Here is a 17,201-nt window from a genome sequence, read left to right as displayed (position 1 = left end):
ATGACCCCAAGCATGCTTCCAAAGTTATGGCAAAATGGCTTAAGGACATCAAAGTCAACAAAGTCAAGGCCCTGACCTCAATCCTATAGAAAATTTGTGGGCAGAACTGAAAAAGCGTGTGTGAGCAAGGAGGCCCACAAACCTGACTCAGTTACACCAGCTCTGTCAGGAGGAATGGGCCAAAATTCACCCAACTTATTGTGGGAAGCTTGTGGAAGGCTACCTGAAACGTTTGACCCAAGTTAAACCATTTAAAGGCAATGTTACCAAATACTAATTGAGTATATGTAAACTTCTGACCCACTGGGAATGTGATGAAAGAAATAAAAGCTCAAATAAATAATTCTCTCTACTATTATGCTGACATTTCACATTCTTAAAATAAAGTGGTGATCCTAACTGACCTAAGACCGGGAGTTTTACTAGGATTAAATGTCAGGAATTGTGAAAAACTGAGTTTAAATGTATTTGGCTAAGGTGTATGTAAACTTCCGACTTCAACTGTATGTGCCTTCAGGCCACTACTCTACTACCACATATCTACAATTCAAAATCCATGTGTATGTAGAGTGCATGTCTTATCATGTGTATGTGCGAGCATGTGTCTGTGCCTGTGTGTGTGTCTCTTCACAGTCCTCGCTGTATTGTTATCCGTTTAATAAATCTGATTCTACTGCTTGCATCAGTTACCTGATGTGGAATAGAGTTCCATGTAGCCATGGCTCTATGTAGTAATGTGCGTCTCCCAAAGTCTGTTCTGGACTTTGGAATTGTGAAGAGACGTCTGGTTGATGTTGATACCTGGTCGACGTATAAACGATGTAGAATATAGAATGTAGATATTCAAAATACATCTGTCTTGACAATTAGCAAACGATGTCTAAACTGCATCTTCCCGATGCATCATGTATACATCCGTTGGGCAGAGAAATCTGTGCCATCTGGGTTTGTTGCCTCTCTCTCATTTGTTCTGTCTCACACCCACACGCATACACACACATTTATTCAAACTGCCATATGTCTTTCTCAAGGCATTAAATGCTGAATTTTGTTAGGAATATCGTTCCATCAAAAGGCTTTCTAAGACTCTGTATATGATATTGTTTCATTTCCTGTTATAAAAGGAATAAGCTACTAGCAAACATTGTGACAACCAACCCCGTACTTTGCGACAACCAACCCCGCAATGGGGCTGGTTGTCAACAGTGGACAGAGTGTGTTTGATGGCTTATAACTCCATGTTGGAATACTATATGAGAATAAAAACGGTCTCCATTTCAACCCAATACCTTTCTTTCTATTAACGTTGAAAAGAGTCTTGTAAGATATACTGGTGCTGAGAACCACACATGACAGTAAGACGTGTGACAAGCAACACTGGTCTCCCCTACAGATTTTTCCATGATGAAAGGAGGGGACTTGCCTTATATTTTTTGCCTTATAAGCTGATGACAAAGAGAGAAAATGCAGTGACATCACTGGGCATTCCCCCCCTATTTATGCACACAAATGATTGCATCTCTGACACTGAGGTCACTGACAGACAACAGCTGCTGAACAATGTTCACATCAACACACAGACAGTCACATTACATTTCCTTAGATGAACTGGGAGAATGGTGGGGGGATAAAGAGAGAGAGGATGAGAGAGTGAGGGAGAGAGAGAGAAGGAAGCGAGAGAGAGCGAGAGAGAGTGGGGAGGGGGGAGAGAGTCTTGAGATGATTAACAAACACCAGGGGGTTGGGAAGGGAATAGAGGTCAAGGATCAACAGGAAGACACAGAGGAATAGAAAACTACAAGTACGAGGAGTGTCCTAAGAGTGGAGGATGGAAAGACAGAGGAGAGAGAGAGTGGAAAGGGTGGAAAGAGGGACAGAAAGCTCCAAGAAGAGACAAATCGGACCCTAACACTCAGCCATGTCAATAACACACACACATAAAATCAGAACCAGGCTTACCACGGGACAGAGAGAGAGCTAGGAGGGTGGCGGATAAGGAGACCCATTCCCTCTCCCTCTCTCTCTCTCTCTCTCGGAGTATACACACTTTAATACCATGGTGATGGTGACCTCACTCAGACAGGGTTATTTTAAAAAGCCAGGCAGGCAGCGTTAATTATCACTGTCACATTAACACAAGCATTTTCTCACTGTCTGACAGGCTTTATGATAATTACAGTAGAGAGAAATAGGAGCTCACCAAGAGGAATGGTGGTTGAATACACTGGGATCTCCATCATGGCCTAGAGACTATGCTGTCCTCCTACATTAACTATTCAATTAGTATATTACGACTCCCTCACAACACAATGCTTGCTAGAGTTATCCCTCTATAGTGTGCACATAAGTTTACAGTGCCTTCGGGAAGTATTCAGATCCTTGACTTTTTCCACATTTTGCTACCTTACAGCCTTATTCTAAAATGTATTAAATAGGTTTTTCCCCTCATCAATCTACACACAACACCCCATAATGTCAAAGTAAAAACAGGTTTTTAGACATTTTACCAAAATGTATCAAATATAAATAACTAAAATCTATATTTACATAAGTATTCAGACCCTTTACTCAGTACTTTGTTGAAGCACCTTGGAAAGCGATTACAGCCTCGAGTTTTCTTGGGTATGACGCTACAAGCTTGGCACACCTGTATTTGGGGAGTTTCTCCCATTCTTCTCTTCAGATCCTCTTAAGCTCTGTCAGGTTGGATGGGGTGTGTTGCTGCACCTTGTAAATAAGGTATTCCTGTTTTATATTTTTAATGCATTTGCTAAAGTTTCTAAAAACCTGTTTCGCTTTGTCATTATGGGTTATTGTGTGTTGATTGCTGAGGATTTTATTTATTTAATCCATTTTATATTAAGGCTGTAACATATATATGTTTTGTTTAAAGTCAAGGCGTCTGAATACTTTCCGAAGGCACTAGACGTCCCTTCCCTGTCCAAATGTCTGTCTGTGTGTGTATTTACACACACCTTCTATTTGCAGTGTCTCTGTCTCTGCAGCATGGACAGAGCTGCTCTTTAATCGTCCCGTCTCCCCCGCCCCCGCCCCCCCCCCCCCCCCCCCCCACACACACACTGGGTATTAAGCTCTCTAATAGATCAGTGTTATCTTGGTGGTGCAGAAGTGGATCGTCCCAGTCAGAAGTCAGATTATAACAGCCTGATGTTCTTTACTGCACTACAGCACAGACCACTTGTTCATATGGCACCTCCCTGCACTTTGATGAATACAACTGTGTCCCTGTCCCTAAAGGCACCCTATTCCTATGGGCCCTGGTCAAAAGTAATGCACTATATAGGGGATAGGGTGCCATTTGGGATGCATCCCACTTATTTTATGACCTATCACCACCACAATCTAGCCTGTACCGTGAAAGAGACTATTCACTGTCTGTCTGCCGTCAGTCTGTGTTCTCATCATGTGGCTTCCATTACTCTGGATCTATCTCTCCACATGGCTAGCCTAATGCTTTTGATGGCTCATAAAACAAGAGAGATGGCCTTATGATGAGAGCAAAGACATATCGCCCTCTACACTGACGCTAACTGACACTGGACCAAATGTACTATTGTATGCCTACTAATTTGGCCCAGTGTGAGAATAATTTAATATCAAATCAAATTCATTTATAAAGCCCTTCTTACATCAGCTGAGATCACAAAGTGCTGTACAGAAACTCAGCCTAAAACCCCAAACAGCAAGCAATGCAGGTGCAGAAACCCAGCCTAAAACCCCAAACAGCAAGCAATGCAGGTGCAGAAACCCAGCCTAAAACCCCAAACAGCAAGCAATGCAGGTGCAGAAACCCAGCCTAAAACCCCAAACAGCAAGCAATGCAGGTGCAGAAACCCAGCCTAAAACCCCAAACAGCAAGCAATGCAGGTGTAGAAACCCAGCCTAAAACCCCAAACAGCAAGCAATGCAGGTGCAGAAGCACGGTGGCTCGGAAAAATCGAATCAAAGTTTATTTGTCATGTGCGCCGAATACAACAGGTGTAGACCTTACAGTGAAATGCTTACTTACAGGCTCTAACCAATAGTGCAAAAAAGGTATTAGGTGAACAATAGGTAAGTAAAGAAATAAAACAACAGTAAAAAGACAGGCTATATACAGTAGCGAGGCTATGAAAGTAGCGAGGCTACATACAGACACCGGTTAGTCAGGCTGATTGAGGTAGTATGTACATATAGATATGGTTAAAGTGACTATGCATATATGATGAACAGAGAGTAGCAGTAGCATAAAATAGGGGTTGGCGGGTGGTGGGACACAATGCAGATAGCCCAGTTAGCCAATGTGCGGAAGCACTGGTTGGTCGGCCCAATTGAGGTAGTATGTACATGAATGTATAGTTAAAGTGACTATTCATATATGATAAACAGAGAGTAGCAGCAGCGTAAAAAGAGGGGGTGGGGGGGGGCACACAATGCAAATAGTCCGGGTAGCCATTTGATTACCTGTTCAGGCATCTTATGGCTTTTGGGTAAAAACTGTTCAGAAGCCTTTTTGTCCTAGACGTGGCACTCCGGTACCACTTGCCATGCGGTAGTAGAGAACAGTCTTTGACAATTTTTAGGGCCTTCCACTGACACCGCCTGGTGTAGAGGTCCTGGATGGCAGGCAGCTTAGACCCAAATAAAATAAAAGTTTATTTGTAACATACACATGGTTAGCAGATGTTAATGTGAGTGTAGCGAAATGCTTGTGATTCTAGTTCCGACCATGCAGTAATATGTAACAAGTAATCTAACCTAACAATTTCACAACAACTACCTTATACACAGAAGTGTAAAGGAATGAATAAGAATATGTACATAAAAATATATGAATGAGTGCTGGCAGAACGTCATAGGCAAGATGCAGATGGTATAGAGTACAGTATATACATATGAGATGAGTAATGTAGGGTATGTAAACATTATATAAAGTGGCATTATTATTATTACATCAATTTTTCCATTATTAAAGTGGCTGGAGTTGAGTCAGTATGTTGGCAGCAGCCACTCAATGTTAGTGATGGCTGTTTAACAGTCTGATGGCCTTGAGATAGAAGCTGTTTTTCAGTCTCTTGGACCCCGCTTTGATGCACCTGTACTGACCTCGCCTTCTGGATGATAGCGGGGTGAACAGGCAGTGGCTCGGGTGGTTGTTGTCCTTGATGATCTTTTTGGCCTTCCTGTGACATCGGGTGGTGTAGATGTCCTGGAGGGCAGGTAGTTTGCCCTCTGTGATGCGTTGTGCAGACCTCACTACCCTCTGGAGAGCCTTACGGTTGTGGGCGGAGCAGTTGCCGTACCAGGCGGTGATACAGCCCGACAGGATGCTCTCGATTGTACATCTGTAAAAGTTTGTGAGTGTTTTTGGTGACAAGCAGAATATCTTCAGCCTCCTGAGGTTGAAAAGGCACTGCTGCGCCGCCTTCACCATGCTGTCTGTGTGGGTGGACCATTTCAGTTTGTCCGTGATGTGTACGCCGAGGAACTTAAAACTTTCCACCCTCTCCACTACTGTCCCGTCGATGTGGACCCAGTGATGTACTGGGCCATACGCACTCCCCTCTGTAGTGCCTTGCGGTCGGAGGCCGAGCAATTGCCGTACCAGACAGTGATGCAACCAGTCAGGATGCTCTCGATGTTGCAGCTGTAGAACCTTTTGAGGATCTCAGGACCCATACCAAATCTTTTTAGTTTCCTGAGGGGGAATAGGCTTTGTCGTGCCCTCTTCACGACTGTCTTGGTGTGTTTGGACCCTTCTAGCTTGTTGTTAATGTGGACACCAAGGAACTTGATGCTCTCAACCTGCTCCACTACAGCCCCGTCGATGAGAATGGGTGCGTACTTGGTCCTCCTTTTCCTGTAGTCCACAATCATCTCCTTAGTCTTGGTTACGTTGAGGGATAGGTTGTTATTCTGGCACCACCCGGCCAGGTCTCTGACCTCCTCCCTATAGGCTGTCTCGTCGTTGTCGGGGATCAGGCCTACCACTGTTGTGTCGTCTGCAAACTTAATGATGGTGTTGGAGTCGTGCCTGGCCATGAAGTCGTGGGTGAACAGGGAGTACAGGACGGGACAGAGAACGCACCGCTGGGGAGCTCCAGTGTTGAGAATCAGCATGGCAGATGTGTTGCTACCTACCCTCACCACCTGGGGGCGGCCCTTCAGGAAGTCCAGGATCCAGTTGCAGAGGGAGGTGTTTAGTCCCAGGATCCTTAGCTTAGTGATGAGCTTTGAGGGCACTATGGTGTTGAACGCTGAGCTATAGTCAATGAATAGCATTCTCACATAAGTGTTCCTTTTGTCCAGGTGGGAAAGGGCAGTGTGGAGTACAATAGAGATTGCATCATCTGTGGATCTGTTTGGGCGTTATGCAAATTGGAGTGGGTCTAGGGTTTCTGGGATAATGGTGTTGATGTGAGCCATTACCAACCTTTCAAAGCACTTCATGGATACGGACGTGAGTCCTACGGGTCTGTAGTCATTTAGGCAGGTTGCCTTTGTGTTCTTGGGCACAGGGACTATAGTGGTCTGCTTGAAACATGTTGGTATTACAGACTCAATCAAGGACATGTTGAAAATGTCAGTGAAGACACCTGCCAGTTGGTCAGCACATGCCCAGAGCACACGTCCTTGTAATCTGTCTGGCCCCGCAGCCTTGTGTATGTTGACATGTTTAAAGGTCTTACTCACTCCCTAGAAATATAATTTGTCACACACACAACAATGATTACGTGTAAAAAAAAAAAAAAAAAAAATGTGGCTGTTGATAAAGTATACATATACAGTTAATTTGTTACGTTACAGCCTTATTCAAAAATAGATAAAATTGTTTTTTCCCCCTCGTTACTCTACAAGCAATACCCCATAAAGACAAAGCAAAAACAGGTTTTTAGACACTTTTGCAAATGTATTAAAAAAAATAACACTGAAACATCACATTTACGTAGGTATTCAGCCCCTTTACTCAGTACTTTGTTGAAGCACCTTTGGCAGCGATTACACCCTCAAGCCTTCTTGGGTATGACGCTACAAGCTTGGCACACCTGTATTTTAGGTGTTTCTCCCACTCTTCTCTGCAGATTCTCTCAAACTCTGTTACTGTAGCTTAGATGGGAGCGTTGCTGCACAGGTATTTTCAGGTCTCTCCAGAGATGTTCGACCGGGTTCAAGTCCGGGCTCTAGCTAGGTCACTCAAGGACATTCAGAGACTTGTCCCGAAACCACTCCTGCGTTGTCTTGGCTGTGTGCTTAGTGTTGTTGTCCTGTTGAAAGGTGAACATTCGCCACAGTCTGAGGTCCTGAGCCCTCTGGCGCAGGTTTTCATCAAGGATCTCTCTGTACTTCGCTCCGTTCATCTTTCCCTCAATACTGACTAGTCTCACAGTCCCTGCCGCTGAAAAACATCCCACAGCATGATGCTGCCACCACCAGGCTTCACCGTAGGGATGGTGCCAGGTTTCCTCCAGATGTGACACTTGGCATTCAGGCTAAAGAGTTCAATCTTGGTTTCATCAGACCAGAGAATCTTGTTTCTCATGGTCTGAGAGTCTTGAGGTGCCTTTTCGCAAACTCCAAGCGGGCTGTCATGTGCCTTTTACTGAGGAGTGGCTTCCGTCTGGCCACTCTACCATAAAGGCCTGATTGGTGGAGTGCTGCAGAGATGGTTGTCCTTCTGGAAGGTTCTACCATCTCCACACAGGAACTCTGGAGCTCTGTCAAAGTGACCATCAGGTTCTTGGTCACCTCCTTGACCAAGGCCCTTTTTTCCCCTGGTTGCTCAGTTTGGCCGGGCGGCCAGCTCTAGGAAGGGTCTTGGTGGTTCCAAACTTCTTACATTTAAAAATGATGGAGGCTACTGTGTTCTTGGGGACCTTCAATGCTGCCAACATTTTTTGGGACCCTTCCTCAGATCTGTGCCTTGACATATTCCTGTCTCGGAACTCTATGGACAATTCCTTAGCTTGTTTTTTTCTCTGACATGCACTGTCAACTGTGGGACCTTATATAGCCAGGTGTGTGCCTTTCCAAATCACGTCCAATCAATTGAATTTACCACAGGTGGATTCCAATCAAGTTGTCGAAACATTTCAAGGATGATCAATGGAAACAGGATGCACCTGAGCTCAATTTCAAATCTCATAGGAAAGGGTTGGAATTCTTATGTAAATATATATATTTATTTTATACATTTGCAAACATTTCTAAATGTTTCTAAAAAAAATGTCATTATGGGGTATTGTGTGTAAATGTCACGCCCTGGCCTTAGTAGTCTTTGTTTTCTTTATTATTTTACTTAGATCAGGGTGTGACATGGGTAATTTATGTGGGTTTTGTAGTGTCCAGGGTGGTTGTAAGGTTTAGGGGGTTTATTTAGAGTAGTTGGGTTTATGTTTAGTATAGTTGTCTAGCTGTGTCTATGTTGAACGTTTGTAGCCTGTGTGTGTGCACTACGTTTATAGCTTCAAGGTCGTTTGTTGTTTTGTTAGTTAGTAAGTGTTTTTGTTTCTTTTTGCCTTCTTCATAAATAAAAGAAGATGGCTTATTTTCCACATGCTGCGTTTTGGTCCGTCTCACTCCCACACGATCGTGACAGAATTCCCCACCAACATCGGATCAAGCAGCGTGTGCAACAACAACAGGACCCACCTACACTGGACTATTGGAATTGGGAGGAAATTCTGGACCGTGAAATACCAGGAGAATATAACTGCCCCAAAGCTGAGCTGGAGGCAGCGAAGGCAGAGAGGCGGAGATATGAGGAGGCAGCAAGGAGACGTGGCTGGAAGCCTGAAAAGCCTGTGAGTACTACCCAAAAATGTATTGGGGGGGGGGGCCAAGAGGTAGTGGGCCAAGGGCAGGTAGGAGACCTGCGCCCACTTCCCAGGCTAACCGTGGAGAGCGGGAGTACGGGCAGACGCCGTGTTACGCAGTAGAGCGCACGGTGTCTCCTGTACGGGTGCATAGACCAGTGCGGGTTATTCCACCTCCCCGCACTGGTAGGACTAGATTGGGCATTGAGCCAAATGTCATGAAGCCGGCCCTACATATCTGGCCACCAGTACGTCTCCTTGGGCCGGCTTACATGGCACCAGCCTTACGCATGGTGTCCCCGGTTCGCCTACATAGCCCGGTGCGGGTTATTCCACCTCCCCGCACTGGTCGGGCGACGGGGAGCATTCAACCAGGTAAGGTTGGTTGGGCAGGCTCGGTGCTCAAGGGAGCCAGTACGCCTGCACGGTCCGGTATTTCCGGCGCCACCTCCCCGCCCCAGCCTAGTACCACCAGTGCCTACACCACGCACCAGGCTTCCAGTGCGTTTTCAGAGCCCTGTTCCTCCTCCACGCACTCTTCCTATGGTGCGTGTCTCCAGCCCAGTGCCTCCAGTTCCGGCACCACGCACTAAGCCACATGTGCGTCTCCTGAGTCCTGTACACACTGTTATTTCTCCCCGCACTCGTCCTGAGGTTTGTGCCCTCAGCCCGGTACCACCAGTTCTGGTACCATGCACCAGTCCTATAGTGCGCCTTGAGAACTCAGTGTGCCCTGTTGTTGTTCCCCGCACTAGCCTGAAGGTGTGTGTCCTTAGCCCGGTACCTCCAGTTCCGGCACCACGCACCAGGCCTACAGTGCGTCACAGCCGGTCAGAGTCTGCCGTCTGCCCAACGGTGACTGAACTGCCCGTCTGTATTGAGCCTTCAAAGCCGCCCATCTGCCATGAGCCTGCAAAGCCGCCCGTCTGCCATGAGCCTACAGAGCCTTCCGCCAGACAGGAGCCGCTAGAGCCTTCCGCCAGACAGGAGCCGCTAAAGCCTTCCGCCAGACAGGATCAGTCTGAGCCATCCGTCTCCTCAGCGCCGTCTGAGCCATCCGTCTCCTCAGCGCCATCTGAGCCATCCGTCTCCCCAGCGCCGTCTGAGCCATCCGTCTCCCCAGCGCCGTCTGAGCCATCCGTCTCCCCAGCGCCGTCTGAGCCATCCGTCTGCCCAGTGCCGTCTGAGCCATCCGTCTGTCCCGAGCCATTAGAGCCGCCCGTCTGTCCCGAGCCGTCAGAGCCGATAGTCAGTCAGGAGCCGCTAGAGCCATTCGTCAGTCAGGATCTGCCAGAGCCGCCAACCAGACAGGATCTGCCAGAGCCGCCAACCAGACAGGATCTGCCAGAGCCGCCAACCAGACAGGATCTGCCAGAGCCGTCAGTGAGCCATGAGCGTCCAGAGCCGTCAGCCAGCCATGAGCGTCCAGAGCCGTCAGCCAGCCATGAGCGTCCAGAGCCGTCAACCAGTCATGAGCTGTCCCTCAGCCCAGAGCGGCTATTTATCCAGAACTGCCCCTCAGTCCAGAGCTGTCTCTCTGTCCGGAGCTGCCTTTCAGTCCGGAGTTGCCCCTCTATCCTGAGCTACCTCTCTATCCTGAGCTACCTCTCTATCCTGAGCTACCTCTCTATCCTGAGCTATCCCTCTGTCCTGAGCTATCCCTCTGTCCTGAGCTATTCCTCTATCCCGGTGCTGCCCCTTGTGTCGATGTTACCCAAAAGATTAAGTGGGGGTAATATGAGGGTGGTCATTTGTAGGGGGAGATATAAGCTGGGATTGACTATGGTGGGGTGGGGACCTCGCCCTGAGCCTGAGCCACCACCGTGGTCAGATGCCCACCCAGACCCTCCCCTAGACTTTGTGCTGGTGCGCCCGGAGTTCGCACCTCAAGGGGGGGGGCTATGTCACGCCCTGGCCTTAGTAGTCTTTGTTTTCTTTATTATTTTAGTTAGGTCAGGGTGTGACATGGGTAATTTATGTGGGTTTTGTAGTGTCCAGGGTGGTTGTAAGGTTTAGGGGGTTTATTTAGAGTAGTTGGGTTTATGTTTAGTATAGTTGTCTAGCTGTGTCTATGTTGAACGTTTGTAGCCTGTGTGTGTGCACTACGTTTATAGCTTCACGGTCGTTTGTTGTTTTGTTAGTTAGTAAGTGTTTTTGTTTCGTTTTGCCTTCTTCATAAATAAAAGAAGATGGCTTATTTTCCACATGCTGCGTTTTGGTCCATCTCACTCCCACACGATCGTGACAGTAAATTGATGAGTAAAATGTGTATTTAATCCATTTTAGAAAAAGGGAAAGGGGGGATAATAAGGCTGTAATGTAACAAAATGTGGAAAAAGTGAAGGTGTCTGAATACTTTCCGAATGCACTGCAGGTCATCTCTATACTGACACGTTAACATGCGCTCCCCTAATAGGTTGTTAGAGCGGCAATCTGTGTGCATGCATGTATGCATATGTGTGTATGTGTGTTGGTTTTTATTTGAGGATGTGTGCAGGAAGGATCGAGGACTAGACGGATGTAATCCTCAGTCAGCCAGGCAGCAGATCTGCCTCGAGCCTGAGTACCTTTATATTTAGCCAGTGGTAAATTAGGAAATGAATCAAAACAGCGCTGGCAGAGAGAGAGAGATTATCTCTACACTGAATAAACACACTTAAACATGTACACACACACACACAGCCTTGGTTACAAGAGTAATAACATTTGCCTGGTTACTGTATTAGAAATGAATGTGTCTGCTTTGGCAGGGAGGGAGCTCTGTGACATCTTTAACTCATGGAGAGGAGAGCTCTCCTGTACGGCTCCTTTGCCAGGGCAGGATCACAGCACTGCTATATGGTGCCAAAGGCAGAGCTTTGATGAAATGAGAGGACCTCTAGTCAAAAAGAGGAGAGAGTATCACACCGGTCAAAGGTCTATGTTCTATTTAAACTCTAGTAAAGTCCACAGCATACTAATAGACCACAGTCGTCAGCAACCTATTATGTTATTTGCCCCAATAACCAACTGTTTGACGTAAAGATATATGTGCCTCAGAAGTGGACGGTTGCCACACCACAGAACCTGTAGCCCCAAAGTTAGAGCACAGAAGCATTTTTCTATCCACCAGTCATCAGCTCTGGGCTTCTGTGGACAGTCAGAAAATAATGAACATAACATTTCTTCACCACAGCGCCCCATAAATCCTGTTTCTATTCTTGGAAACAGGACATAACATTTTTTTTAAAGAAGGAAAGTATAGCTGCTCAGAGTGTGTGTATGTGTGTGTGGGGGGGGGGGGTACGTTTTTTGGGGTGAAGGAATGTAGGCAGAGTGACTCTGTGACTCAAGCGTTTCTATGATCCAATGATCCGAGAGCAGCACATTCCGAGACACTGCAGAGTTCCAGATGCGAGCGTATCGCTGACTCTGTGTGTCTGTTTAGACCCTACATCACCAGGCAGAGTCACAGCATCTATGTAAACGTTCCATCCATGATCAGAGTCACAGGGCTCTATTTTCGACTGGCTTTAAGGCAGCGCTAGTGTCAAACGATTTGCAATTTCGACTTGTACATTTTCCAACCCTTGCACCACGGTTGGAATGGTGTCAGTGACTGTAGGTAGTCTGTTTAGGAACATCTAGTTATTTACTCAAAAGACTGCTTATTGATTTTTTTTATATATATATATATATTTTTTAAATGCATCTTTCACTTTCCTCTGTTGGACCTAACTGTTAAATCGCGGGAATTTGTCAACGGTGCTGAATCCACTTGTAGGCCATTTGACTTTACTTTGTTTACTTTTCACGTGGCAAAGTCACTGCTAGCCATATCAACGGCAATGGTAGACTATAGCGATATACATTTGGGAGCAGTGAGTGAACATCCCCCCTTTCTCTTCATATTGGATCTTTTTCCAGCTCCTGTGAAAAGTTTGGATGTGGCTAAAACCCTCCATATACCTTGTCTCAATATTATATGACCACGTGGAACAATTATGTTGCCTGTAACTGTATTTAAACATAGCCTATTTAAAACAAGTTGTTTCGTTTTATAAGAATTTGATTGTAATTGTTCACCGTCTTGCTTGTTGACAACGTTTGGCTTGTCCATGGCTCAGACGTAATGCATTTTACAGTAGGCCTATATCAGTGTGAATGCTATGTTTAACAATATATTTCAATATTGAAGCCAAGAAATTACTTAGAAAAACGTGGACAGTAAACATATTTTAAAAAATATTATGGAATAGGCCTACATTTAGTTTCTGTCGGCTATTTAACAAACTACTGTAGGCTACAACGCACTAACGCACATAGCATCTCTAAACAACTCAGCTGCCAGGACAACATTTGAAACAACTCAATTGGCTAGTTCAGCTATCTGTCAAAAGATATCTACGATTGTATAGAGCAAGGTTGTAACTCCGCTCTCACATCTCGCTCCATCGCTCATATCATTTGGTCCCGTTTACTGCTACTATGAGAACTAGCTCAATGGCGATTGCGTTTGCTTCCAAGCCACGAATGTGCATAATATCTAACAAGGAGAGAGAGGGTAGGGGAAAAAATGAAACAACGATGCACGTTCTGTATGAATGACTCATATCTGCCCATAGTTTGAGAAGTGAAAACGCACACAGGCGCGCTGATCTACAGCTTTCTTGGTCCATAAACATGTAGGAAGATTCCTACGTGGCGAAACATATTGGCAACCTTTATTTAGGCATTTTAAAACCCTTTCCCTATTACACCTATCATCTAATTCAACTGTCAATTTACAGATACAATTGCGTCTGGTCAGATCAGCACACCAGTAAATAGCTAACGTTACACCCTAAGTCAGAAATGGCTCGTTGCCGAAAATGGTGCATGTTCAAAATGATAGCCAGCTAACGTTGGCTAGTAGCTCCTATCTGATAAATTAGCACCATGTTTATCTAGCCAGCTAACTAGCATAGTAGCTAGATAGCTAACATCACAGATGACAGGATTAGTTATCCTACTCTTTCCTAACAGGTCACATAGCTATCTGCTTAGCTAGTTTGCTTATTGCATGCATGTCCGGGCACTTACACAAGCCTTATTATTAGTGAATTAACTAAACTAATATTTGTAAAAGGAGTTCAATTTCTGAATACTGCACTTTTCTGTTGGAGAATGAGATCGCTTACTGCTGCTTATTCTCCCAGCTAGACATTCCTCGGCATTCTGCAGTGTTTGTGGCTCAGGCGATGAGTGGCGGCTGGCATAACAGCAGCCTTGCTATGTAGATGGACTATAGGCAAAATCTATAGAGAATGGCTGATAGACTCGAAATGGCCAAAATCGGCCCGGTATATTATCTCGGACGATTATTGGTCGTTCTCTACTTACAACTTGTTTATTAAACAAAACCCAGACATTTTACACCACCACACCAATAATCCCCACTGTGAAAATAACAAAAATATGTCTGACACACCCTCGGATCCTATAGCTCTATCGCTAGTGCTAAGATTTACTATTGTGTTAGGTTTGTTAAAATAGAACCCACAGTGTATATGTAAACCCTACAAAAAAAGGGGGGGTCAATGCAAATAGTCAGGGTAGACATTTGATGAAATATTCAGCAGTCTTATGGCTTGGGGGTAGAAGCTGTTAAGGAGCCTTTTGGACCTAGACTTGGCGCTCCGGTATCGCTTGCCGTGCGGTAGCAGAAAGAACAGTCTATGACTAGGGTGGCTGGAGTCTTTGACCATTTTTAGGGCCTTCCTCTAACACCGCCTGGTATAGAGGTCCTGGTTGGCAGGAAGCTTGGCCCCAGTAAAGTACTGGGCCATACGCACTACCCTCTGTAGCGCCTTGCGGTCGGATGCCGAGCAGTTGCCATACCAGGCGGGGATGCAACCAGTCAGAATGCTCTCGATGGTGCAGCTGTAGAACTTTTTGAGGATCTGGGGACCAATGCCAAATCTTTTCAGTCTCCTGAGGGGGAATAGGCGTTGTTGTGCCTTCACGACTGTCTTGCTGTGTTTGGACCATGATAGTTTGTGGGTGATGTGGACACCAAGGAACTTGAAGCCAATAAACTTAAACCAATAGCTAACTTTATATATAACCTAACTGATATTCTCTCTAACACTATGTCTAAAATGATATATTTTCACACACTGCACAGCTCACAGCATGCGACTAGCACTGTGTCTCCTGCAAACACCAGAGTAGAGCAAACACAACCAGGACCCAAATGTGTTTAATTTAATTTCCTTTGGAGGAGTTGGAGTCTGAGCAAAAAGCAAAACATCACTATCAATTCTCCTCTACTGTATCTTCCCGTAGAGAGAGCAGGAGAGAAGAGTACAAAGGAATGAGGAGCTAAGAGTAAGGACAGACAGACTGATATTTAAGAGAACTGCCCTCAAAAAGAAAGTGAAGTCAAGAAGAGCGGTATTCAGATTCCATTGGGTTCAGGAGGGAGGTTATGCTCAGAGTTGGTTAGTAAAGTTGAGGCTATAAGAGGTCCCAAATCAGTAGCAGTGCATTAGTAAAAGTGACGCACACCATCTCTGTCTTAATATCTGATCATAGAACAACAGCATAGGACAGTGGAGAAGAGTAAGCGACACTTAATGGTACCCCTTTACTAGTGTTACCTGGCCTGAAAACAGATTGAATATCAACCAACAAATGATTGAGCTCTGCTGATTCTCTTGCATCATCTGATCTCACACCAGCTGAAGAACACTCTACTTTTATCACTTTTATCTCCTGCCATCCATCCCGGAGGGAAAAACACAGACTTCACGACTGCATAGACCACCTGACGTATAACTGGGAAAGCAAACTAAACTCCCATCTCATCTGAGACCAGTAAAGTGAAGAGAAGTAGCTAGGTTAAAATGATGGACATAACATAGAGATGTACCAACCTCGGACACGGGCAAAGCAGCAGCCACACATGGCCAGCACTTTTCGGAAGAGGTGTTGACATCCGCACCCCCGCTGATGGTGACCCCCCTTCATGCTGATTCACTACCGCTTGTCCCGAAAAGTCCAGAGGCGGGCATGGCACAGGACACACACACTCACCCACAAATACACAAATGCATTCCTGTGGTAATCCCCAGAAGAGATCAGTATAAAAAAAATCTGACAATAGGAAAGAAAGCTTGCTCCACTCTCTGTTAAGTCCCAAAGCAGGAGGAGGATATCCAAAGACAAGATGTGGAAAAGTGAAAGAGGGAGGGAGAGAGACGTAGAGAAACAATATGCTTTCCACGACTCACTGAGCTCTCTCTGTGGTTAGATAGTGGGCTAACATTCTGTATGTGTGAGAGAGAGAGCGAAAGAGAGAGAGAGAGAGAGACAGAGAGAGAGAGAGAGAGAGAGAGAAAGACAAATATAAGGAGAGAGGGAGGCAGGAAGAGGAGATGGGATGGAGAGAGGAAAGGAAGGTGGAGTCTACAGCTCTGCTCGCTGGCTATTCCAGCATGTAGTTCCCTCCCCTTGTTTTTTCCTCTCTTTTTTTATCCTTCCCATTCTCCCTCACCATACCATACAAGTTTCATTCTCATTTACCCAGTGTCTGCTTCTCTCACCCAGACATTACCTTGGCAGCCCTGCCTCACTCTTTCTCTTCCTTTGTCCTCCATTTGTGGAAAGTGTATGTTGTTTATAATACTTGCCAATTGTTAATTGGCCTCATGGTATACCTGTTTACTGTATACTTTCTGTTCTCGTTTATTCCTGGTAGTGTTGTTAAGGTTTCCATGTCAGTGCATATCTCTTTGCCTAAATGTTTGATTAGAGTATAAGGAATGATACAGTTCAATATTTATAACTGGGTGTATATAAAATGTCTAGTCCAGGGCGACATCTTTGAGGAGGCTCATTTATTTACAGACGCTTGAATGTAAACACGTGTGCATATCAACAGCATTCAGCAGCACACACACACAGGCGCACACACACACACGTTTAACACAGGCATGCACAAACCTAATACACACAAACAAAGATAACCACATAGTTCACACACTCACAGACACACTAACATAGACACATACTTGACTTGAGTGGGAGGGCAACTAAAAAAATGATGGGAACGACTTGGGCTTTCAGTGAAAAAAAATGTGCGCTTTTTTTCTGAGGTCCTAAGAAAGGATAATGACAAGTGGGAAACATGGTACTGACTAAATCTGAGAACTGCAACATAGGATCAGACCAAGTCAGGCCTCAAAGAAGTCCTCAACATAGAACCCATGAAACAGTTTAACAGATAAAATAAGAGAAGATAGGGAGGGAAAAAGTGAAAGAGAGAGGACAGAAGATCGCAATGTATGGGGTAACATGCTTACATTAAAGTGGAGCAGAAATAATGCTGATTGCCCAGCCTGTGCCAACCTTGCCAATGCTCAGTCT

General features: G+C 45.4%; 1 protein-coding gene across 3 annotated transcripts in view; it reads right to left on the bottom strand.

Moving 5' to 3' along the window:
* LOC129848036 (rho guanine nucleotide exchange factor 25-like) overlaps positions 1-16,233 on the bottom strand; it is a 60,131-nt gene extending 43,898 nt beyond the window's left edge. For 2 of the 3 annotated variants that reach the window (XM_055915560.1, XM_055915559.1), the window contains exon 1: positions 15,710-16,233. In XM_055915560.1, the coding sequence (XP_055771535.1) occupies positions 15,710-15,803 (94 nt within the window). In that variant the 5' untranslated portion in view covers positions 15,804-16,233. The remainder of the gene's footprint in view (positions 1-15,709) is intronic. The other variant, XM_055915558.1, reaches the window with a different exon arrangement.
* Between the last annotated feature and the right edge of the window lie 968 nt (positions 16,234-17,201).

The sequence above is a fragment of the Salvelinus fontinalis genome, chromosome 3, assembly GCF_029448725.1.
Source record: "Salvelinus fontinalis isolate EN_2023a chromosome 3, ASM2944872v1, whole genome shotgun sequence".
NCBI lineage: Eukaryota > Metazoa > Chordata > Actinopteri > Salmoniformes > Salmonidae > Salvelinus > Salvelinus fontinalis.
Note: the sequence above shows the minus strand (reverse complement) of the source record. Positions and strands in the feature narration are given on the sequence as shown.